Source organism: Mandrillus leucophaeus, unplaced genomic scaffold (assembly GCF_000951045.1).
Source record: "Mandrillus leucophaeus isolate KB7577 unplaced genomic scaffold, Mleu.le_1.0 Scaffold460, whole genome shotgun sequence".
In the NCBI taxonomy this organism is placed as follows: Eukaryota; Metazoa; Chordata; class Mammalia; order Primates; family Cercopithecidae; genus Mandrillus; species Mandrillus leucophaeus.
Window position 1 is genome coordinate 627012 of NW_012104921.1, and position 25806 is coordinate 652817.

The following is a 25806-nucleotide window of genomic DNA, read 5'->3' on the forward strand; positions in this document are numbered from 1 at the left end:
TTTTTTTTTTTTTTTGAGATGGAGTCTCACACTGTCATCCAGGCTGGAATGCAGTGGCATGATCTTGGCCCACTTCACCCTCTGCATCATGGGTTCAAACGATCCTCCTGCCTCAGCCTCCCGAGTAGCTGGGACTACCGGTGTGAGCCACCACGCCCAGCTAACTTTTGTATTTTTTAGTAGAGACAGGGTTTCACCATGTTAGCCAGGCTGATCTCAGACTCCCAAGCTCAAGTGATCTGCCTGCCCTGGCCTCTCAGAGTTCTGGGATTACAAGCGTTAGCCACCGCACCCAGCTTTATAATTGCTTCTTTGATCCAGGGTTCTTTTTATTGATGTTTTAGGATTTTTAATATAGGCAGTCAGGTCATCTGCAAACAGAGTTTTATTTCTACCTTCTCCATCTGTATACCTCTTCTTTTCTCATCTCCTGCATTAGCTAGGACTTTGAGTATGATGTTGAATAGGAGTGATGAAAGAGGAGATCCTTGCCTTCTTCCCAGTCTTAGGGGGAAAAGCATCTGCTTTTTCATAATTAAATATGATATTTAGCTATAGGTTTTTCATTGATATCCTTTATTAAGTTGAGGGCGTTCCCCTTATCCTATTTATTGAGAATTTTTGTCATGAATGGATATAAGATTTTGTTCTTTTCTGTATTTATTGATATTTCTTCCTTAGCTTGTTTAACCAATTAATGATGTGTTATATTAACACAGTTTTAAATGATGAATCACTCTAGTATGCCTGGAATAAATCCTACTTTGTTGGATTCAGTTTGCTAGTATTTTGTTAAGGGGTTTTACATCTATGCTCATGAAAGATATGTTTGTAGTTTTCCTTTCTTGTAGTATATTTGTCTGGTTTTGGTATTAGGATAATACTGGCTTCATCAAGTGAGTTAGTAAGTGTTCGTTTTGCTTCTGTTTTTTGGAAGAGATTGTAGAGAATTGGTATTTCATTCTTAAATGTTTAACAGAATTCACCATTGAGCCCATCTGGGCATGATGCTTTTTATTTTTGAAGACTATTAATTGTTGGTTCCATTTCTTTAGTATATATGGATCCATTCACATCATTTGTTGCTCCTTATGTGAGTTTTTGTAGAGTGTGTCTTTCAAGGAATTGGTCCATTTCATCTTAGTTATCAAATTTGTGGGCATTAAGCTGTTTATAATTTTTATTTTCCTTTTAATGTCCATGGGTTCAATAATGAGGACCCTTCTTTCATTTTTTTTTTTTTCCTGAGATGGAGTCTTGCTTTGTTTCCCTGGCTGGAGAGCAATGGCGTGATCTCTGCTCACTGTAACCTCTGCCTTCTGGGTTCAAGCGATTCTCTTGCCTCAGCCTCCCCGATAGCTGGGATTACAGGCACCCACCACCACACCTGGCTAATTTTTTTTTTTTTTTTGTATTTTTAGTAGAGATGGGGTTTCGCCATGTTGTCCAGGCTGGTCTCAGATTCCTGACCTCAGGTGATTTGCCCAGCTCGCCTCCCAAAGTGCTGGGATTGCAGGCATTGAACCACCATGCCTGGCCTCATTTCTGATATTAGTAGTTTGTGTCTTCTTTCTTCCTCTTTCTCCCCCTTTTTCCGTCTCTCCCGCTGCTTTTTTTGCGAGCCTGGCTAAAGTTTAATCCATTTTAATGATCTTTTCAATGAACTGGTTTTACTGATTTTTCTATGGTAAGTTTTTCGATTTCTATGTTCTATTTTGTATTATTTCTTTTGTTTATAATGCTGTTCTTTCTCTGCTTTCCTAAGATGGAAGCTAAATTGTTGGTTTCAAAGCTTTCTCTTTTTTTTCATTTATGTATTTATTTTGAAATACTTTCGCTCTTGTTGCCCAGGCTGGAGTGCACTGGCACGATGTCTGCTCACTGCAGCCTCCGCCTCCCGGGTTCAAGTGACTCTCCTGCCTCAGCCTCCCAAGTAGATAGGATTACAGCCACCCACCACCACACCCGGTGAATTTGTTGTATTTTTAGTAGAGATAGGGTTTCGCCATGTTGGCCAGGCTGGTCTCGAACTCCTCATGTCATGTGATCTGCCTGCCTCGGCCTCCCAAAGTGCTGGGATTACAGGCTTGTGCCACCATGTCCGGTCAATTTTTGTATTTTTAGTAGAGATGGGGTTTCACCATGTAGGCCAGGCTGGTCTCAAACTCCTGAGCTCAGGTAATCTCCCCACCTTGGCCTCCCAAAGTGCTAGGATTACAGGTGTGAGCCACAGTGTCTGGCCAAAATATTTTAAAACGTATCCTGATACTTCTTTGACCGATGTTTCACTTACAAGTATGTTTAATTTCCTATATTCTGGGATTTTGTAATTATCTTTCTGTTACTGATTTTTAGATTTAATTATATTGTACTCTGATAGTACACGGTATGAATTCTAATCTTTTAAAGTTGTTAAGGTGTGTTTTATGGTCCAAAATGTTTTTCTTTTTTTTTTTTTTTGAGACGGAGTCTCGCTCTGTCGCCCAGGCTGGAGCGCAGTGGCCGGATCTCAGCTCACTGCAAGCTCCGTCTCCCGGATTTACGCCATTCTCCTGCCTCAGCCTCCCGAGTAGCTGGGACTACAGGCGCCCGCCACCTCTCCCGGCTAGTTTTTTGTATTTTTTAGTAGAGACGGGGTTTCACCGGGTTAGCCAGGATGGTCTCGATCTGCTGACCTCGTGATCCGCCCGTCTCGGCCTCCCAGAGTGCTGGGGTTACAGGCTTGAGCCACCGTACCCGGCCCAAAATGTTTTTCTTGATGAACATTCCATGTGAGTTTGAAAATAAGGTGTGTTCTGCTGTTCTTGGATAAAGTACTGTGTAGATATCAATTAGATCCAGCTGATTGATGATGCTGTTCAGTTGAACTATATCTTTACTGGTTTTCTGCCTTGCTGGATCTCTCAGTTACTGGTAGAGGAGTGTTGTAGTTTCCAGCTATAATAGTGGATTCATGTATTTCTCAATTTTTGCTTCTCCTATTTTGACATACTAAAGGGTTGTTTTGTTCTTGGAGAATTGACCTCTTTATCATTATGTAACATCCCTCTTTATCCTGGATTATTTTCTTTGTTCTGAAGTCTGCTTTGTCTGAAATTAATGTAACTATTCCCACTTCTAAAAAATTAATGTTCGCATGGTATAACTCCCCATCCGTTTATTTTTTGTCATTTTCTGTGTTTGTACTTAAATAAAATTTATTGTAGGCAACCTGCCTGGCATTTTATTTTTTTAATTCACTACAACAGTCTTTTTTGATTGGTTTATTTAAATAATTCACATTTAAAGTGATTATTGATGTAGTTGGGTTAGTACCATGTCCGTAACTCTTTTCTATTTTTGCACTTGTTCTTTGTTTATAATCCTCTTTTTCTGCCTTCTCTGGTTTGAGAATTTTGTATGACTGCATTTTCTCTGCTCTCTTAGCATATGAACTATAGTTTTAAAATTTTTCGTTTGGTAGTTATCCTAGAACTTCTAAAATACATTTACAACTAATTCAAGTCCACTTTTTTTTTTTTTTTTTAAAAGAGCCAGGGTCTCTCTCTGTCACCCAGACTGGAGTGCAATGGCACAATCATAACTCACTTGTAGCCTTGATCTCCTGGGTTCAAGTGGTCTTCTCACATCAGCTTCCCAAATAGCTGAGACTAGAGGCCTGTGCTGCCACACCTGGCTAATTTTTTAAATAAAAGTTTTGTAGACATGCAGTCTTGCTATATTGCCCAGGCTTCAAGTCTACTTTCTTGCCTTTCTTTCCTTCCTGTTCTGTTCTGTTCTGTTTTCTTTTCTTTTCTTTCTTTCTGTCTTTCTCTCTGTCTCTCTTTTTTTCTTTCTTCTTTCTTTCTCAGTAGATTTGGGAGAATAGGTTGCGTTTGGTTGCATGGAAAAGTTCTTTTTGGTGATTTCTGAGATTTTGGTGCACCTGTCATCTGAGCAGTGTACACTGTACCCATTGTGTAGTCTTTTATTCCTTACCCACCTCCCATTTTTCCTCTCAAGTCCCCAAAGCTCATTATATCATTCTTATGTCTTTGCATCCCCATAGCTTGGCTCCCAGTTATGAGAATGTATAATGTTTGGTTTTCCATTCCTGAGTTGCTTCATTTAGAACAATGGTCTCTCCAGCTGCGTCCAGATTGCTGCAAATGCCTTTATTTCATTCCTTCTTATGGCTGAGTAGTATACCATGGTATATCACATTTTCTTTATCCACTCGTTGGTTGATGGGCATTTAGGCTGGTTCCGTATTTTTGCAGTTGTGAATTGTGCTGCTGTAAGCATGCGTGTATAAGTGTCTTTTTCATATAATGATTTCTTTTCGTCTGGGTAGATAACCAGTAGTGGGACTGCTGAATGAAGTCACCTTTCACATAATATTGTATAGCTTCACAGGCAGCGCAGGCACCTCATAGTGTAGGCATACTTCACATTAGTGCACTTTGCTGATACGAGTTTTTTACAATTTGAAGGTTTGTGGTAACTCTATGTCAAGCAAGTCTGTGCCATTTTTCCAACAGCATGTGCTCACTTTGTTAGCAGTTTTTGGCAATGAAGTGTTTCCTCCTGTTTGTTTGTTTATTTTTGTTTTAAGACATTGTTACTTATTTTAAGACAGTCTTACTCTGTCACCCAGGCTGGAGTGTAGTGGCGCAACGTCAGCTCACTGTAGCTTCTACTCCCCCCAGGCTCAAGTGATCATCCTGCCTCAGCCCCCTGAGTAGCTGGGACTACAGGCGTGTGCTACAGCACCTGACAAATATTTATTTTATTTATTCATCATTTTCAAGGTTTTCTTTTCTTTTCTTTTCTTTCTTTGTAGTTATGCTATTTGGGGTTCCTTGAGATTCCATGTGAATTTTGTGATGGATTTTTCTATTTTCTGCAGAAATAAAGTTGGGATTTTGATAAGGATTGCATTGAATCTGTAGATTGCTTTGGGTATTGACATTTTAACAGTATTCAGTCTTGTAATCCATTAACATGAGTTGTGCGTCCCTTTATTTATGTCTTAATTTCTTGCAGCATTGTTTTATAGTTTTCATTATGTAAGTCTTTCACATCCTTGGTTAATTCCTACTCTTTTTGATGCTATTGTGAATGGAATTGTTTTCTTAATTACCTTTTCAGATTGTTCATTGTTAGTGTATAAAAATGAAACTGATTTTTCTGTGTTGATTTTGTATTCTGTACTTTGCTAGATTCATTTATTCTCATAGATTATTATGGAATCTTTTGAGTTCCTACATCATACCTGTGAACATAATTTTATTTCTTTCTTTCCAATTGGGTTGCCTTTTATTCTGTTTCCTAATTGATGGGAATTCTAGTACTATATTGAATAGAAGTGTTAAAGTGGATTTCCTTGCTTTGTTCCTGATCTTAGAGAAAAAGCTTTCAGTCTTTCATCATTGACTGTGTTTGCTGTAGGTTTTTCATATATGGCTTTTATTATGATGAGGTAATTTTCTTCTGTTTCTTGTGTGTGGAGTGTTATCATGAAAGGGTGTAGAATTCTGTCCATTGCTTTTTCTGCACTGAGATAATCATGACTTTTTCCTTCATTCTGTTAGTGTACTTTCTTACATTGATTTTCATGTTGAATTATATTTTCATTACAGGAATAAATCCTTGGTCATGTAATTCTTTTAATATGCTGCTGAATTCAGTTTACTAGTATTTCGTTGAAAATTTTAGTATCAGTGTTCATAAGGGATGTTGATTGGTCTATCGTTTCTTTAGTGTCTTTGTCTGCCTTTGGTTATCAGGGGCAGTGCTGGCCTCATAGAATGAGTTGGGTAGTATTCCCTTCTCTTCAAATTTCTGGAAAAGTTGGAGAAAGATTGGTGTTAGTTATGCTGGTGGAATTCACTAGCGAAGCTATCAGATTCAGGGCTTTTCTTTGTTGGGAGAGTTATTTGTGTGGAATTGGTGGTTCCCAATTTAACTTTAATATCTGATTTTAGTAATTTGAGTCTCTCCTCTTTCTCCCTCCCTCCATCTCTCTTCTCTCTTTCTCTCTTTGTCCCCTTCTCTCCCCTCCCCCCCAGCTAAAGGGTTGTCAGTTTTTTAATCTTTTCGAAGATCAGACTTTTGCTTTCAATAATTTTTTTTTTTTCTGTTCTCTTTCATTGGTCTCTGCTCCAATCTTTATTTCCTTCTACTGGCTTTTGGTTTAGTTTGTTCATTCTCTAGTTTAAGTTGTAAGTTGTTTGAGATCATCTTGTTTTTTACTTACTATTGTTTTTGGTGTGTTCACTTTACTAACAACACATCAGTTGTTCTCACTGTGGAATGTAAGTTCAGGTTAGACGAGAATTTCGTAAGTGTAAAAGCATTCTGTAGTGTATCAAAGTTTGTATATAATGTCTGGCAAAACCAACTTGCTCATAAATCATTAATCACTTCCATTATAGATAATTTTAGTTTAAAATGTATGAATTCTTACAGAGAAAATAAACATAATGTACACATCTTAATAGTGTTCTTTTATCGTTGTATCAAGGCTTAAAAATATATATGTATTTCAGGATGACATTTTAAAATATTCTAATAGAACTGTAGCAAAATACAATTCTGCAGTTACAAAAGAGCTAAACTGGAATCCATAATTAAGTTATTCTAATCTTTACAATTAAAAAAATTTTTTTTGAGACAGTCTCGCTTTGTCACCCAGACTGGAGTGCAGTGGTGTGATCTCAGCTCACTGTAACCTCCGCCTCCCGGGTTCAAGTGATTCTCCTGCCTCACCCTCTTGAGTGACTGGGATTACAGGCACGTGCCACCACACCTAGCCGATTTTTGTATTTTTTGTAGATATAGGGTTTCACCATGTTGGCCAGGCTGATCTCGCATTCCTGACCTCAGGTGATCCACTAACCTTGTCTTCCCAAAGTGTTAGGATTACAGGCGTGAGCGCGTGCCCAGCCTAATCTTTCCAATTGTGATTCTGAAATAAATATTATGTAGCTCTGTTGTTTGCTGTAAGTTCAATTTAGACACACTTTTCGTTGTGGGAGGCGTTAAAAGTTACACTCCATTACAAGTTAATAGAGGTAGGGTCTTGCTCTTTTGCCCAGCTGGAGTGTGGTGCAATCATAGCTCATTGTAACATCAAACTCTTGGGCTCAAGCTGTCCTCCTCACTCAGCCTCCCAAGTAGCTGGGACTCCAGGTGTGCACCACCATGCGCAACTAATTTTTTTTTTTTTTTTTAACTTTTTTATAGAGATGGGGTCCTGCCATGTTGCCTAGGCTGGTCTCTAACTCCTGGCCTCAAGTGATCCTCCTGCCTCAGTGTTATATATAAAGTTTTGGTGCTACAAAACAAATAGCACTCGAATATAAAATTTTCTTTTTCTCAGCAAGGCAAGTTACTTCTATGTAGAAGGGTGTGCCCTTACAGATGGAACAATGGTGAGCACACACTTGGACAAGGGAGAGGAAGGGGTTCTTATCCCTGACGCATGTGGCCCCTTGCTGCTGTGTCATTCCCCTGTTGGCTAGGGTTAGACTGCACAGGCTAAACTAATTCCGGTTGGCTAATTTAAAGAGAATGATGGGGTGAGTGCTTTGGCGGGGGTCAGGGCAGAGCAGGTAGCAGGTAATTGGAAGGAGTTAGAGTGGAGCAAGTGATTGGAGTGTAGAGTGAAGTAGGTGAGTCAGAGTGGAGTAAGTAATTGGAATGAGTCAGGGTGGACTTAGTTAATCGAAAAAGATTGCTTTACGAGGAAGTTTAAAAATAGAAGGCAAAGAATTGAACATACTGACACATTCTTTGAAAAGATATTTAGGACTCATATCTAACAATCCCTCCCCTTGTGTTTCCTTACAGCTTTCTTTTCAAACTTTTTTTTTTTTTTTAAATGTCTTTGCTTAGTTGTTTTGCTTGACTTTCTAAAAGAAGCAGCTTTTCTGGATAAGGTGGAGGGTAGTTAAGGGAGGTTTTAGTAAGTGTCGTTTTTATGAGCCTCTGCATCAGCTTACGGATGCATGGTATGACACAGCACCTGACAAGAATAAGTACACCTATTATAGCTGCAAGGGAAGAATTGAGGCTATTATTCCTTTCCATTTACCGAACTACTTTTTTTAGCCATCCTGTAAAGGGGTCATTTACCCCTGAGTTGCTGTCTAACTCGTTGGATAGAGCAGTCAGACCTTGGAATGCTTTTGTTATACTTTTATTAGGGGCGGTGCTGTTTGGGATGAAGGTAAAACATTGAGTTTTAATCATGATGCAAACTCCTCCTCTTTCTGCTACTATCATGTCTAAGGCTATCCTATTTTCCTAAGCCGTCTAGCTGGTAGCCCCTAATTGTTCAGGTATTCCTTTAACAGCATCTCTAGTGTAGTTAATAAATCGCTGTTGGTTGTAATAGATGTAGTTTATCCAGTCTACATTTTTGTCACCCACCAAAATATTGAATCAAATCTTGCAGCTATTTGATTTTGGGCTTTAAATTGATCTGGTATTCCCCATGGGACTTTAATTGTATCTAAATAGACGTGAGCATTGAAAGAGCTGTAAGGGGCTTCTCTCGCTTTACGATGTCTTATTTTTCCTTTCTCTGGTTGATGAAATGGCAGGGTGAAAGGGATAGCCAATTGGACTAAAGCACAAGTGCCATTCCAGTTATTTGGCAGAGTGTCCAGTAAAGGTCCACCACAATACCACCACACATCCGCTTGGGGATGAACAAGGGCTGACTGATTGATAAGCTCTTGAAAATTCGTAAGCTCACTGCATCCCTTCAGGTCTCCAAGGAACGCTGAATTTCCTTCCTGTTGTGAGAGACACAAAGTGAACTTAGTGTTGGGAGATGGAGGCTGGATGGCCCTCGGGGGCTGACCCGCGGGGTGCCAGATTTCGGGATATACCAGAGAGAGAGCTTGGCAAGACTTATTACTCCAGGCTGTAGAATCCTGGAAAAGAGCTACCATGCAGCCCATGCCTGGTTGACTGGAGGACCACCTTACTGGAAAGGGGACAGTCTGAGCCTCTGGCCTGCTGTGCGCACAAACGTAAAAATTGCTTTTGTTTAATGTGCGGTTGGAATATTTGATCCATTCCAACCAGGTATGTATATCTTGGTATCTTGTCTCAATTGCCAAAGTTTGTTTTAAGTCTTTAACTTTTACCTTCGCTGTCTTAGCCTTGTCGTAAGATGGAGGAGGAACAATGGTTCTGTGAGAGGTTTTGGAAAAAGGCTTAGAGGCCGGTGCAGGTGGCAGGGTATCCAAGAAACGCATTTTAAAGAATCCAATAGGGTCTGCCCTTGAAACCTCAGCCCCTATACCATAAAGCTGGTGTAAAGAAGGGAACAGGCTTAGAAAAGGGGGAGAACTTTGGGGGATTGAAATAATAGCCTGTATAGGGTTACACTGGTTTAGCTGACAGTTGAGGGGGGCTGTCCCTGTAGTAAAATGAATGTGTGGTTTTAGGAAGTTACAAAAACTGGTTAGGGCAGTCTATCTTTGCTCTTTAGTGGTCCATAGAACGTTGGACTAGCTACAGCATAAAAGCTCTATATCAGGGGCAAGGCTCCTGGTTGACACTTGGGTCTTTATTGAAATCTCCCTGGATTAAAAGGTCCCAATTTACTAATGCCCATTCTGAGGAGAGTCAGGATGGACAGAGGTACTTTTCTGAAGTAGAGAGCTGTCTTTGACTTGGCAGGTCCCCACAGTGTATAACAAGGCAAGCATTAAATGCAGTAGTTTGAGGTGAAATTGACTTGGTTATGTTAATAACTAGAAGGTCAGCAATAGAGCGAGAAAAGAAGAAAGAGTAATAGAATAGATGAAAAAGCTAAATTTTTCTTAGCTTTAGTTTGGTAGGGTTTTCCCCTGGGACTGTAGTCCACAACTTTGGAAGTAGTGGTGCCTTGACCTGGGTGTGATGAGTCCATCCCTTTTTTTGCTATGCGAACAGCAGTCTCGGTGGTTAGCAGCACAAGGTAGGGTCCTTCCCAGGCTGGCTCGAGTTCTCCTTCTTTCCACCCTTTCATGAGAAGGTGATCTTCAGGCTGGTGCTGGTTTACTGGAAATTCTAGGGGTGGTACCTGTGCCACCCTTTAGTTTTGAGGGAAAGGAAAGTGGAAGATAAACCAAGTATATAATTTCTAAGAAATTGATCTTTTGTTTTAAATGTGGGGATATCAACAGTGGACTTTATAGTCTTTGGTGCCTTCTAAGAAATTTCCTATAGCACCTATTTTTATTACTTTTTAGACCAAAGAAAGCCAAACAACCATTTTATATTTAACAATGCTTCCTGTATGATTTTTATGCCCGATAAGCTGAATTTCACCTTTATATTAGTGTGTTATTAATGTTAATTTTAATAAAACCTTGTAGACATATTTATCCAATTTTTAATGTCTGACTGTAAGATTTTTATAGACTTTTTTTTTTTGGAGACAGAGTCTCGCTCTGTGGCCCAGACTGGAGTGCAGTGGCGCAATCTCAGCTCACTGCAAGCTCTGGCTCACTGCAAGCTCTGGCTCCCAGGGTCACACCATTCTCCTGCCTCAGCCTCCTGAGTAGCTGGGACTACAGCGCCTGCCACCACAGCCGGCTTTTTTTGTATTTTCAGTAGAGACGGGGTTTCACCGAGTTAGCCAGGATGGTCTCGATCTCCTGACCTCATGATTCGCCTGCCTCGGCCTCCCAAAGTGCTGGGATTACAGGCGTGAACCACTGCGCCCGTCTTATAGACTCTTTTTAACCTTTTTTATAATTTTTGTTAAAGAGCAGGTTAGTGCTTTAAGAAAAACCTGTTATGCTTTTATTTTTTATTTATTTATTTTTTTGAGACGGAGTCTCGGCCCAGGCTGGGTGCAGTGGCTGGATCTCAGCTCACTGCAAGCTCAGCCTCCCGGGTTTATGCCATTCTCCTGCCTCAGCCTCCCGAGTAGCTGGGACTACAGGTGCCCGCCACCACGCCTGGCTAGTTTTTTGTATATTTTAGTAGAGACGGGGTTTCACCATGTTAGCCAGGATGGTCTCGATCTCCTGACCTCATGATCCGCCCGTCTTGGCCTCCCAAAGTTACACTTTTATTTTAATATCCAGTTCACAGAAAAACTGGATGATACCTCTTTAGCTAATGTTTACACACAGAATTTCCTTTACAATTAACGTTTTAAAACTTGCTTAAACCTTTGAAACAAAATATATATATTGTTAACCTTTTAATGTAGGTAAAAATTTATATTCTCATGCCTCCTTATAATCTTTTTACCAAAAGTATATTTTACTTTCCTTACACACACTTTGCACATAAACTGTTTCTTCAATCATTTTACATTTAGGAGGCTTAATTACTTTTAAATGATACATTTCTTGCGTAAATTTCCTTTTATAACCTTTTTTTTCCCCTTGACTTTCACAGATAATTCTGCGACATGCCTCCATGCCTCACCTTTCTGACATGTCACAAACATCCTTTTTTTTTTTCTTTTTTTTTTTTGAAGACAGAGTCTCCCTCTGTTGCCCAGGCTGGAGTACAGTGGCACCATCTCGGCTCACTGCAAGCTCCACCTCCTGGGTTCACGCCATTCCCCTTCCTCAGCCTCTGGAGTAGCTGGGGCTACAGGCACCTGCCACCATGCCTGGCTAATTTTTGTATTTTTAGTAGAAACGGGGTTTCACTGTGTTAGCCAGGACAGTCTCAATCTTCTGACCTCATGATCTGCCCACCTTGGGTGCTGGAATTACAAGTGTGAGCCGCCACGCCCGGCTTTTTTTTTTTTTTTAAACAACCAGTTAATTTATTTTAGGACAGGACAGGAATTTACAATATAACATTCTTTTTACATAAATTCTCCCCCCCCCCCCACTTTTTTATTTTTGAAGATGATAATCATTCTTTTCTGAAGTGAAGTTTGTTCATGTCTGTAGACTAGACTAAGACCATAAGATTAGAAGTTAGGATAATACATGTTACACTGTTAACTTTTAGCAAACTTGACTTTTGTTGAAAACCTTCTAAGTTTGGGATTTCAGTTATTCTGTGCTATTAATAAGACCCCGTTTAGTCCAAATTTACTTAGAATTGATGGTTCTAAGTAAACTGATGGTTCCTTCCTAGTTTTGTAAGTACTTTAAGGCTTGGCTGAGTGCAAACAGCTCACATGTTTGAGCAGACCAATTATTAGGCAGTTTTCCTAACTCTGCTTCTACAAGAGTTTCCCTGTCAATTACTGAGTACCGTTGTTGTTGTTGTTGTTGTTCCCCACTCCCCAGTCACCCAGGAGGAACCATCTGTCTTCCTCTCCTGAAGGGGCTTCCTCCTAGGTCTGGTCGGACCTTTGTATGGTAAAGATTTAAATCCCCTGTTAGGAAACCTGCTGGGTTAAGGGAATTTTCAGTGGTTAATGATAAATCATCTTTTTCTAACAGAATAGCCCTATGCTTTAAGATTTTTGAGTTAGTAAACTACCTTTTTGCTTTTTGACTTAGGATAGTTCTGAACTGGTGAGGTGTGCTCACAGTGAGGTTTCCTGTAAAAGTTCTTTTTCTACCTTCTTCTGTTAGCAAAGCAGTTGCCGCTACAGATTGAATGCATTTGGGCCATCTGCGGGTTACCGGGTTAAGGATTTTTGATAGGAAGGCCGTGGGTTGTCAGTGGCCTCAGTGCTTTCCGGCTACGCCCTTGTTTACACTGACAGTGAGGTGGTATTGGAGTTTGTTATAGGGTCCCGGAGAAGACCTTCAATTATTAACTATAGGTTTTAAATTTACCCTGGCTCTTAAAGGAATGTTTTTTCTTTACTGCTTCTATTTTTCTCTTTCTCTCTTTGACTTTGTCTTTCTCTCTGACTCCATCTTTGTCTCTCTGCCTCTCTTCCTCCAGCCTCTCTCCCTGTCTTTCCCCTCTCTGTCTCTCTCTCTGCCTCTAGGGTAGGGACCTGCAGGAGTAGAGCTACTCTGTCTTTCCCCAAGAAGAAAGGAAAAGTCGGGGGGTTATGTCAGATTCAACCCTTGAAATTAGTGGAAGGTTCAACCCCTTAACACCAGGGATGTCTCGTCTTGCATGTCCCAGAAGGCTCAATCCCTCAAACCAGGGAGTGTCTTGTCTTGCTTGTCCTGGGAGGTTGACCTGTTTCCCCCCTTTCCCCCTCTGAAGGTCCTTTGCACACTTCCCACTCATGCTGTCCTCTCTGGCTGCTCCCCTAAGGGAGAATTAGGCCCCTCTTAGTGTTGGCGTGCTGGTATAAATCCCATGGCAGGATCTGCTCTAAGCCATATAAGGTAGCTACAGAACCGCGGAGAGGACCCACTCACTTCGTTCAGCAGTAGGACTTGTCACCATCCACACAACAACACAAGCAGGGTTGTTGATGATCATTCACACACACACACACATTTAGCCCTCCAGAATTTGACCACAAAGGAAGTACTTTACCAGCTCCTACCTTCTCCTTCCTTGGCCTGTGCACAGAGTTGTAGCCGCAGTATGTGAGGATCCTTTAAGCTAGGTTGCTGGCCAGTCCCGCCCCGCCCCACCCCACCCCTGGCATTGCTGAGAGCTTGGGTTATTCCTCACACTGGCTGGGTCTTGATATCTCACCCCTGAGGCTGCCACAATAGGGCAGGGTGCACCTCCTCATGAGAGAGAACCAGAGGGGAATGTAATCCTAGATGAGCCCCCAAATTGTTATATATAAAGTTTTGGTGCTGCAAAAAGAAGCAGCACTCAAATATAAAATTTCCTTTTGAATTCTCAGCAAGGCAAGTTACTTCTATATAGAAGGGTGCGCCATTACAGATGGAAGAATGATGAGCACACACTTGGACAAGGGAGAGGAAGGGGTTCTTATCCCTGACGCATGTGACCCCTTGCTGCTGTGTTGTTCCCCTGTTGGTTAGGGTTAGACCGCACAGGCTAAACTAATTCTGATTGTCTAATTTAAAAAGAATGACGGGGCGAGTGCTTTGGCGGGGGTCAGGGCAGAGCAGGTAGCAGGTAATGGGAATGAGTTAGGGAGGAGCAGGTGAGTCAGGGTGGAGTAGGTAATCGAAAAAGATGCTTTATGAGGAAGTTAAGTTTAAAAGTAGAAGGCAAAGAAAGAAGTGAACATACTGACATATTCTTCGAAAATAAATTTAGAACTCATATCTAACACACAGCATCCCAAAGCACTAGGTTTACAGATGTCTGGCCCCATGCACTTTTTTGTTTGTTGGTTTTTTTTTTGAGATGGAGTTTCACTCTTGTCACCCAGGCTGGTATAAGTGATTCCCGTTCCTCAGCTTCCTGAGTAGTTGGGATTACAGATGCCTGCCACCACTATGCCTGGTTAATTTTTTAGTAGAGATGGGGTTTCACGATGTTGGCCAGGCTGGTCTCGAACTCCTGACCTCAGGTGATCCACCTGTCTCAGCCTCCCAGAGTGCTGGGATTACAGGTGTGAGCCACCACTCCTGGCCTCTTTTTGTTTTTTTTTAGAGATGGGTCTTGCTCTGTTGCCCAGGCTGGTCTTGAACTCCTGGCCTCAAGTGACCCTTCTGCCTTAGTCTCCTAAAGTGCTGAGATTACAGACATAAACCACTGCACCCCCATGCACTTAAGGAGCCCACCAGTCTACTAGGCAGGCAGAAGAAAGTATATTAACTGGGGTAAATAGGACTCCTATATAACATCCAAAGCATGTGGGCTTCTGCAGCAAACTGGGAGTACTTCTGGATTGGCCTCCTGTCTTCTTTAGAAATAATTTCACTGTAACAGTTTAAGAAGGTGGATATTTTTACATAGTCAAGTGCATTAGGTGACATATTTCTTTTCTGTTAACTTGCTTTCTCTGAATGACCTAGTTCACTAGTGAACTAGTGACTACTAATTTGGTCACCAAGCAAATCAAGCCTGCAGGAAAGGAAATCAATACTTAAAATAGTGTGTTATCATCTGAATTCCATCAAATAATGTGTTTTCTATGTGAACACTTAACCTCAATAATGACGTGTCTGACTAGAGCAAGCTCCTCCAATAAGACGAAGACCAAGACAGCACCAAGACCAAGACTCTCTTTGTTTTTTTTGTTTTTTGTTTTTTTTTTGTTTTTTTTTTTTGAGATGGGACCTTTCCCTGTTGTGCGCTGGCTGGAGTGCAGTGGTGCAATCTTGGCTCACTGCAACCTTCACCTCCGAGTTCAAGTGATTCTCCTGCCTCAGCCTCTGGAGTTCTTGGGATTACAGGTGCGCACCCCCACAACTGACTAATTTTTGTATTTTTTAGTAGAGACGGGGTTTCACCCTATTAGCCAGGCTGGTCTCAAACTCCTGACCTCAGGTGATCCGCCCCCCTCACACTCCCAAAGTGCTGGGATTACAGGTGTGAGCCACTGTGCCCAGCCTGCATCTCTTCTTCTAAGGCTTAGGTTTTTCCCAGAATTCTCAATGCATGGAATAACTCACACCAGCAGTCATTGTTCCCACCACGAAACCTTGGGCTGCCACATGCATGTGGATCAGGTGAAGGGACATTTTAATATTTCTCCTGCTCTTCAATTTGTATATCCACTGCAACAATTGCTGCAAAACCTGCTGTTCCAATGGGGGACAAATGGTGCCTCTTTAGCTTTTTGGATGCATTTGGATCCCTGATCATCATATGAAGAAAGAGAAACATCTGTGTTGGTTGGTATGGAAATTGCTAGAAGAATCTCCCAAGAGCAACAAAACCCTCGTAATCCAACTGGCTTCAAATCCCAGCTCCTATACCCTGTCTTTTCTTGTGTATAGTTTTTTGTTTTTTGTTTTTCTTTTTTAGACGGAGACTCGCTCTATTGCCAGCTTACTGCAACCTCCGCCTCCCAGGTTCAAGTGATTCTCATGCTTCATCCTCCCGAATAGCTGGGACTACAGATGCGCACCACCACACCTGCCTAATTTTTGTATTTTTACTAGAGATGGGGTTTCGCCATGTTGGCCAGGTTGGTCTCGAACTCCTGACCTCAAGTGATCCGCCTGCCTCGGCCTCTCAAAGTGTTGGTATCACAGGCATGAGCCACCGCACCTGGCTCTTTTCTTGTTTTTTAATGTAAGCATTTATATCTATAAATTTCCTCCTGAACACTGCTTACATTGCATCCTCTAAGTTTTGGTATGTCCTGTGTTTGTTTTCATTTGTTTCTGTTACCTGATTTTTCTTCTTTGATCCATTGGTTAAGAGTATGTTGTTTAATTTCCACAAACTTGTGAATTTCCAGTTTTCTTTTGTTATTGATTTCTAACTTGATCTTTTTGTGGTCAGAGAAGAAACTTTGATATCTGTCTTTTTAAAGTTATTGAGACTTAACTGAGCATGGTGGCTAATACCTGTAATCCCAGCACTTTGGGAGGCCAAGATGGGCAGATCACTTGAGGTCAGGAGTTCGAGACCAGCTTGGCCAGCATGGTGAAACCCTGTCTTTACCAAAAAATACAAGAATTAGCTGGGTTTAGTGGCGCGCGCCTGTAGTCCCAGCTACTCAGGAGACTGAGGCAGGAGAATCACTTGAACCCAGGAGATGGAGGTTGCAGTGAGTTGAGATTGCACCACTGCACTCCAGCCTGAGTGACAGAATGAGACCCTGTTTCAAAAAAATAAAAAAGTTATTGAGACTTAACTTGTGACTCAACTTACATGGTCTGTTCTGGAGACTGTCCCGTGTGCACTTAAGATGTGTATTTTTTTGTTGGGTGAAGTGTTCTGCATATGTTTGTTAGAGCTGATTTGTTGTGTTGTTCAGATCCTGTTTTCTTCCTTACCGTTTGTCTGGTGATTCTATCCATTATTTACAGTGGGGTATTGAATCTCCAACTACTGTTGTCTATTCTCCCTTCTGTTCTGTCAGTTTTCACTTCATATGTTTTGGTGATCTGTTACTAGATGTGTGTGTGTTTATAGCTGTAATATCTTCTTGTCATTATTAGTATAGTCGTGTCACTTAATGACAAGAATATGTTTTGAGAAATGTATCGTTAGATGATTTCATCTCATGAACATCACAGAATATGCTTACACAAACTAGATAATGTAGCCTGCACTTGGGCTATATGGTATAGCTTATAGTTCTGAGACCACAAACCTGTATAGCATGTTACTGTACTGAATACTATAGGCAGTTGTAACACAGTGGTATGTATTTGTGTATCTAAACATAGAAAAGGTATAGTAAAAAATTGGGGCCAGGTGCTGTCACTCACACCTGTAATCCTAGTACTCTGGGAGGCTGAGGAGGGAGGATTGCTTGAGGCCAAGAGTTTGAGCCCAGCCTGGGCGACGTGGTGAAACCCCATCTTTACAAAAAAATAGAAAAGTTAGCCAGTTGTGTAGTAGATACTTGTGGTTCCAGCTGCTCGGGAAGCTGAGATGGGAGGATCACCTGAACTTAGAGAGGTTGAGGCTGCAGTGAACTGTGATCGTGCCACTGCACTGTAGCCTGGATGACAGAGTGAGGCCCTGTCTCAGAAAAAAGAAAGATAAAAAATGGTACGACTGTATAGGGCACTGACCATGAATGGAGCTTTTAGGATTGGAAATTGCTCTGGTTGAGTCAGTGAGTGAGTGGTGAGTGAATTTGTAGGCCTGTGGCATTATTGCCTCTCCCGTAGATTTTATAAACATTGTACACTTAGACTTTACTAAATTTATGTGAAATATTTTTCTTCAATGATAAATTAGCTTACCATAATTATTTTACTTCATACATTTTAATTTTTTCAGCATTTTAGCTCTTTTGTAATAACACTTAGTTTAAAACAAGCACATTGTACAGCTATATAAAAATGTTTTCTTTTTATCCTTATTCTATTAGCTTTCTTCTAGTTTTTAAAATTTTAATTTATTTTTACGTTTTAAACTTTTTTTGTTAGAAATGAAGACACAAACAGACATATTAATCTATGCCTATGTAAGGCCTAGGAAGGCCTGGGTTAGTATCATTGTCTTCTACCTCCACATCTTGTCCCACTGGAAGGTCTTCAAAGGCAGTAACACACATGGAACTGTCATCTTCCGTGACAACAATATCTTCTTCTGGAATACTTCCTGAAGGACCTACCTGAGGCACTTTTGCAGTTAACTTTTCTTTTTATAGGTAGGAATATACTCTAAAATAACGATAGAACCAGGCATGATGGCTCACACCTGTAATCACAGCAACTTGGAAGGCTAAGGTGAGAGGACCACTTGAGGCCAGGAGTTCAAGGCCAGCCTGGGCAACAAAGCAACACCCTTCCCTACAAAAGTAATTTCTAAAAAATTAGCCTGGCTGGTGGCCCGAGCCTTAAGCTGAAGCAGGAGAATCACCTGAGCCTAGGACTTAGAGGGTACAGTGACCTTTGACTGCACACTACAACCCAGTCTGGGTGTCTCAAAACAAAAACGTATAGTAAATCAACTGTAGAATAGTCATTATTGTCATTATAAGTATTAAGCACTGTACATAATTATATGTATTGTACTTCTGTACCACTGACAACACAGTAGATTTGTTTATAACAGCATCAGGACAAATGTGAGTAATGCGTCTAATGCGTCCCACTACAATGTTAGAATAGCTATGACTTCTAGACTTCTACGACTTCACTAGGTAATAGGAATTTTTTAGCTCTGTTATAATCATAATGGGACCCCTGTTGTATATGCAGTGTGTCATTCACTGAAATGTCATGTGGCACATGTATATAAAGTTCTTTGTCTCTTGTCCCTTTTAAAATTTTAAGCGTACTTTGTCTGATATTAGTATGGGAGATTGACAGACTTTTAAAGTAAGTATATTAGGTTTTGTGGGCCACAAAGGGTTTGTGTTGCCTATTCTTTGTTTCTTGTTTTATGATACTTTAAAAAACATTTTTAGTTTTAGGGCTATGCAAAAACAAGCGTGGGGTAGGTTGCCAATTCCTCTTTTATCTTGAATAAAAATTTTTTAATTGTAATGAATTTTTAATCCTTTTCTTTATGGCTAGTGTTTTTGTCTTTTTCAAGAAATCTTCCTTTAACCTGAAGTTGTGAAGATACTTGTTATATCCTAAAAGCAGTACTGTTCTGCCATCATATTTAGATCTGTAATCCTCCTGGAACTGTATGAGGCAGAAAGTATCAGGCAGATGTTCCTTTTCTTTTTTTCTTTTTCTTTTTCTTTTTTTTTTGAGACGGAGTCTTGCTCTGTCACCCAGGCTGGAGTGCAGTGGCGCCATCTTGGCTCACTGCAAGCTCTGCCTCCCGGGTTCACGCCATTCTCCTACCTCAGCCTCCCAAGTAGCTGGGATTACGGGTGCCCCCGCCACCATGCCTGGCTAATTTTTTGTATTTTTAGTAGAGACGGGGTTTCACCGTGTTAGCCAGGATGGTCTCGATTTCCTGACCTCTTGATCTGCCCACCTCAGCCTCCCAAAGTGCTGAGATTACAGACGTGAGCCACCACGCCCGGCCTCATTTTCATTTTTAGCCCACATTTGGATTCTCTGTTACTAAGCACCATTTTTGAAGCAACCTTTTTTTTCCTCAATGTTCTGCACTGCCATCTTTCATAAATCATGTGATCTTCTATGCTTTAGTTTGTTTCTGGAATTTCTGTTCTGTTTCTTTGGTTCATTTTACTATCCCTGAATCATCAGTGTCTTAATTTCTGCAGTGTTATAATATATCTTATTGTTTAGTAGAGCAAATTCTATGACCCCATTCTTTTTTCTTCTCTTGAAACTCTGTTGCCCGGGTTGGACTGCAGTGGCGTGATCATAGCTCACTGCAGCCTCTACCTCCTGGGCTTAAGTGATCCTCCCACATAGGTGGGACTACAGGTGCGTCCCACCACGCCTGTCTAATTTTCGTATTTTGTAGAGATAGAGTTTTGCTGTGTTGCCCAGGCTGGTCTTGAACTCCTGGTCTCAAACAATCCGCCCTCCTCAGCCTCCCAGAGTGCTAGGATTATAGGCATGAGCCCCTTCTGTTTGGCCCATCTCATTCTTTGTAATTGTCTTGGCTGTTCTAGGTAATTTGAATTTTTTTTTTTTTTTTTGGTAAATTTTAGTGTCAGCTTGTCAGGTTCTACACATACAAATTCAGAATTTGAAATTAAATCTGTCAGTCAATTTGGGTGAAAGTTGATATTTTTACAGTAGTCAGCTAGTCCATTTAGGTTGTCTTTAATGCCTTTGTTAAATTTTTATATTTTCTGTATAAAGCTCTTGCCCATCTTTGGTATTTTTTTCCTAGTTACTTTTATTTTTCTATTATAGTTTTGGACATGGAGTCTCACTGTGTTGCCCAGGCTGGTCTCGAAGTCCTGGGCTCAAGCAGTTCTCCCCCCCGCTCAGCTTCCCAAGTAGCTGTCATGTGCCACCATGCCTTTTTTCGGTACTTTTATTTTTTGCTGCCATGGGGAATGTGTTTTTTGAGGTTACTTTTAAAAGTGTTTATTTGCAGAGATGATGCTATAACGTTGCTGAAAAGTCCATTGTTAATGATCCTATACTAAGTGCTTAACTTATTATTTAATTGGTCATTATTATGTTATTAATCACTATTAGGTGTAACCTTTACCTTTTCAATCAGTTTACCCTCTAGATACTTGATAAGAGGTCATAAGATCAGTTCCAGTCATTATGGCTTCTCTCTTTACTTGGTCCTCTTCCATGTGTTTTTGGTTAATCCATGTGTTGGTGGTGGTGGTGGTGATGTTTTTTGTGTTTTTTTTCCTTTTTTTTCTTTAGACAGGGTCTTGCTCTTTCACCCAGGCTGGAGTGCATTGGCAATCATGGCTCACTGCAGCCTTGACCCCTCGGCTCAAATGATCCTCCTGCTTCAGCCCCTTAAGTAGCTGGGACTACAGGCGCACACCGCCACACCCAGTTAACTTTTAAATTTTTGGTAAAGAGAAGATGTTGCTATGTTGGCCAGGCTGGTCTCAAACTCCTGGGCTTAACTGATCCTCCTGCCTTGGACTCCCAAAGTGCTGGGATTACAGGTGTGAATCACAATCTCCACCCTAGTCCACATTTTTTAAAAAGGTTTTGTTTTAATTAATTCTTGAGCCTTTTCCTTGTCCTAAATTCGTGCAAATTATTTCCTTTCAGCCCTCTGTTCAGTACTGCTTTGGGATTTTTACTTTTTGGTGTGTGGTTTGTGCTTGTCTTAGATTCCCTAAGTGTGGATAGTTGGTAATACAAAAATGCAAAAGAAGGAAATGAAAACCAATTCTCACAACAGTGTAAGATTCTACTAGGAAATACTACTGCTGGGTAGTCTTTTTTAAAAAGAATCTCTTAAAGGACGTTACGACTTTCACCTAGTTTCAATGCCTTTCTCAATCAGAAACCCACCAATTTTTACTTCAGAAGCAGAATAATAAAACAAGTTTCCTTCAGCTTTTTGTAATGGTAATTTTAGAACGCTTATTAGATCTGAAAATTGAGAGTTACATAATTGTTCTATAGTATGGGCTTAGTGGTTTTTAGAAACAACAACAACAACAACAACAAGCAGCCAATACAGGGAGAAAACCCTAGTCAGAATCTTTCTTGAAAGTGTATAACGAATTTGACATCTTTTCCCTTTGCTCCATAACTTGATAGAGAGTAAGTGCTGTTCTTTTCTTCAGGATCATAGACTATTAGGTTCTGAACCTTTATTATTCCTCCTGTGCTTTTTTAAAATTTTGAAAATATGTAGTTATAAGTGTCATGCAGCTGTTTATTTATTTATTTATTTTAATTTAAAAAAGATTTTTATTTTGTAGAGGCAGGGTCTTGCTGGTCGCCCAGGCTAGAGGGCAGTGATGTGATCGTAGCTCACTCTAGCCTCACTCCTGGGCTCAAGCGATTCTCCTGCTTCAGCCTGCCAAGTAGCTAAGACTACAGGAACATGCTACCACGCCTGGCTAGTTATTGATTTTTTGGTACAAACAGGGTCTCGCTGTGTTGCCAAGGCTGGTCATGAACTCTGTAGCTGTTTATAGCTTTTCAGGTGTTACGAAGTTGTAGATAATTTCATACAAATTTTTTTTAGGGTAACAGTTTTTTTGATGACAGCAATTATTTATTAGGTGTTTTTATTAGTAGTTTTGGTTTAGCTGGTATCCTTGGCTAATATATTTGCCTTGTAGAAATCAACACATCCTGACTAAAATTTTAACCACAGTTTAGCTTACTAAATAGCTTTCTTTCTCATACTGAACAAGTGCACCTGTGTCATCTCTGCAAGAACATTCTACCTCTTGTGAAAATTAGTTTTATTGTGAATGTGTGGATAATGGCAAATGTCCTCAGACAGATGCCAGTCTCTTTCAACATTATTCTTTAGTGTGAGGTGGTTAAAGGAGGCTGACATACAGGGAAGGGCTAGAAAAAGGCAGAGAATTGCCTTTTTCAGGAAATAAGGATAAAAGGCACTTAAGGGAAAAAATTCTCTCACAGTGGAAAAGTGACAATAGAAAGCAATGAGGTAATGGAATGTATGGTGGCCTTACTTAAACTATTTGTATTACCATGGCATTTACCATTTCAAGAATTAAAACAGAATTTGGAGTGGGGTGGTACAATGGAAAGATTATAAATTTTCATTTTTCTCTTCTCTTTTTTTTTTTTCTTTTGAGACGGAGTCTCGCTCTATTGCCCGGTCCGGAATGTAGTGGCGCTATCTTGGCTCACTGCAACTTCCGCCTCCCAGGTTCAAGTGATTCTCCTGCCTTAGCCTTCCAGGTAGCTGGGATTACAGGCACCTGCCATCATGCACAGCTAATTTTTGTATTTTTGCAGAGATGGGGTTTCACCGTGTTGGCCAGGCTGGTCTTGAACTCCTAACCTCAGGCACGCCTCGGCCTCCCAAAGTGCTGGGATTACAGGCATGAGCCACGTGCCCAACTCAGATTATACATTTTCTAGTATTTCAAGAAAAGCTTTTGAAGTAATCTGATTTTTGAAATAATATCTCACTTTCTGACATATTTATCTATTTGTGAACATGTTTTTCAGTTCTTTGTGAATTGTATGTTAGGAATTAGGTGCCATTTTTATGTATATTTTTCTTTCAAGGTTATGTGAAGGTGAAATACTAATATTAGGAATCTTAAGGATTATAAACTAGCTAATTTATAGTTATCTTTATTTTAAAAGGAATGTGTTAGGTCTAACGGAAAGTTTGACCATTTTATGAGTTTTTTTTTGTTTGTTTGAGACAGAGTCTTCTCAGCTTCAAGTAGCTAGGACTGTGGGCACACACCACTACACCTGGCCAATTTTTAAAATTTTTTGTAGAGATGAGGTCTCGCTGTGTTTCATAGGCTGGTCTAAAACTCCTTGTCTCAAGAAATCCTACTGCCTTGGCCTACCAAAGTGCTGAGATTACAGGTGTGAGCCATTGCCTGGCCCATTTTTATGAATTTAAAATCTTGATATCATGAGTCAAGTGCAAAAGTTTGCATTTATTGTTTTCCATTTTTCAGTTTCCTATGTATGGTTAAGGGAAAATGTAAATAAATGCATCTTTTATGTTTTTAGGCCCGGATTGCATTTCTACAAGGAGAAAGAAAAGGTCAAGAGAATCTGAAGAAGGACTTAGTAAGAAGAATAAAGATGTTAGAGTATGCATTAAAACAAGAAAGGTATGTGTGCGTCATTTTGTTACATGAAAAAAGTAGAACAATAGTGTACTCATGTATACCATTGTACTCTGTATTTGGCAGCTTTTTTTGAAAGGTACAAATCCTTGCCCAAATACATGATGCTATCTTGATTTGATTCGTACTTGGGAAAGAAAGGCAAAAGAGATTAAGATACTTCAATTGAAATGTGTTTTGTTACAGAATCTAAATTTTGGAACTTAAAAAAAAGACAAAGGATAATTGATCTTTTTTTAACTTTTGGATATGTGTTACTTGGGAAACTTACATTTTTTTCTTTTACAGCAATAGAATCTTCAACGTTCTTTGCAAACAAAGTTTAAAGAAACAAACATTCATATTATGTTTTGTTATTGGAATAATATAAAACAAGAGTGACAAAAGGAAGAAGTTATTATTACTAATTTGTGATTAAATTTTCAGGGCAAAATATCACAAATTAAAATATGGCACGGAACTGAACCAAGGTGACTTGAAAATGCCAACCTTTGAGTCAGGTAAACTTGATTCTTCTGTTGCTTTTTTTTTTTTAATTCATTTTTTATATATAGACATGTTCCCTTTACCCACATTTTGGTTTGATAATATTAGAGAATGACTATTGTAAACTGTCTGGAATTTGGGAAAAAATATTAAATGAATAAAAATAAATGGTTTCATGTACATCTTAATCCTAAGGCAACTTGTCTTATCCTTGAGTTGAAATCTATGTAAAAGTGTGGTTGCATTTATGGTAGTAATTTGAGCTGAAAGGTAAGGAAGTTTAGGTATTACAGTAAATTTTAAAAATTTACTTGTTTTTGAGTTCAATATTAAGTACGTAGAACTTGGCAGAAACACACACCATACATACAATTTGCAGTTGATTTATTTTTTAATCTTTAACACTTTCAGTCTTAGCAGTAGAACTTTATTAGAGCTTCCGTTTGTTATCATATATATAAAATTAAGAGACCAAGATGGGAGTGGCATAGGTTTTCTTTGACCTGGCTTTTCAGTGGTTATGAAGGCTTATTCTGATGCCAGGAAACTATATTAGAATCTCCTCCTTGAAAAAAGCAAAAATCAGGAACAGAAACATGAAAGGTCTGTTTGTTCTGAGCCATGATTATTATAGTCGTCTCTTTGCAGTTAAAGGGAGTAGAGTGACTTCACCAGAAAAATACCCGGTTAATTCAGAGCTTTTTTTTTTTTTTTTTTTGACTCATTTTATTTCCAGTATGGCTAGAATATTCAGAAAATAAGCACACACTTCTAGAACTGTAGGGCTTGGTCTGTGTAAAGAAGGGAGGCTAGTTAAAGCCACGTTGTACCTGCAGTAGAGGCTAAGCAGAGTCAGAATTGGCTAGGTGGTCCCAGTGTAACAGTTTGTATAAAGCAAGATAAATCTTTTTTGCTTGCAACTGAAATTGTGGCAAAACAAATCTGTTTTTATCTGTATTAACCTAAATATTAAAAGTTCCTCAAGTTGAGGAATAAAATAATATCCAAGTATTTTCTTTACAGGACACACAATAACAGTGAAGTAAAATGTTTTCAGTTATATAGAAAAATTTGTCAGGGTGTTCAGTGGAAAACCAAACAAAGGGATGGGCAAAAATACATCGTGTGAACAAAATGTTATAGAATTATTTACGTCAGAGTATATATGGAGATAATATTAAATGAAACAGTGTCCCTTTTATATACCCAATATGGGAAAGAAAATGTACAAAATATTGATTTGATCAAAGTAGAAGATACGTGAGTATTTATACCCCTCTCTCAGTAAAATAAATAGATTTGGCCTAAACCTAACCTTATAAACAGGTTATATTCAAATATAAAAGAGTTCCCTTTCTTCTACATTTAGAAAACAAATGGTCAGATAGAATAATGGGCAAAAGACTTAAAAAGACACACCATAGAAGAGGATATATAAATGGCCAATAAAAATATGAAATGTTGCTTGATTTTTATTAGTTATTAAGAAAATACAACTTAAAACCATGATGGAATATAATTAGACACTGACCAGAATGGCTAAAATGCAAAAGAGTCAATATTAAGTGTTGAGGATGTGGAGTAACCAGAATTCGTAGACATTGGTGTTAGGATTATAAATGGATAATGCTGCTCTGAAAGTGACTTGACACTGTGACTATTACTAAAGAGGATATAACATACATATCCTAGGCCAGGGGCAGTGGTTCACTCCT

General features: G+C 39.7%; 1 protein-coding gene and 1 pseudogene across 2 annotated transcripts in view; one reads left to right on the forward strand and one right to left on the reverse strand.

The window, feature by feature from the left end:
- Positions 1-25806, forward strand: part of STRN3 (striatin, calmodulin binding protein 3) — a 134012-nt gene that overhangs the window by 49517 nt on the left and 58689 nt on the right. For both annotated transcript variants that reach the window (XM_011994756.1, XM_011994757.1), the window contains exons 2-3: positions 23487-23590; positions 24032-24105. In XM_011994756.1, coding sequence (XP_011850146.1) covers positions 23487-23590; positions 24032-24105 — 178 coding nt within the window. The remainder of the gene's footprint in view (positions 1-23486; positions 23591-24031; positions 24106-25806) is intronic.
- LOC105549996 lies at positions 14835-22489 on the reverse strand (annotated as a pseudogene).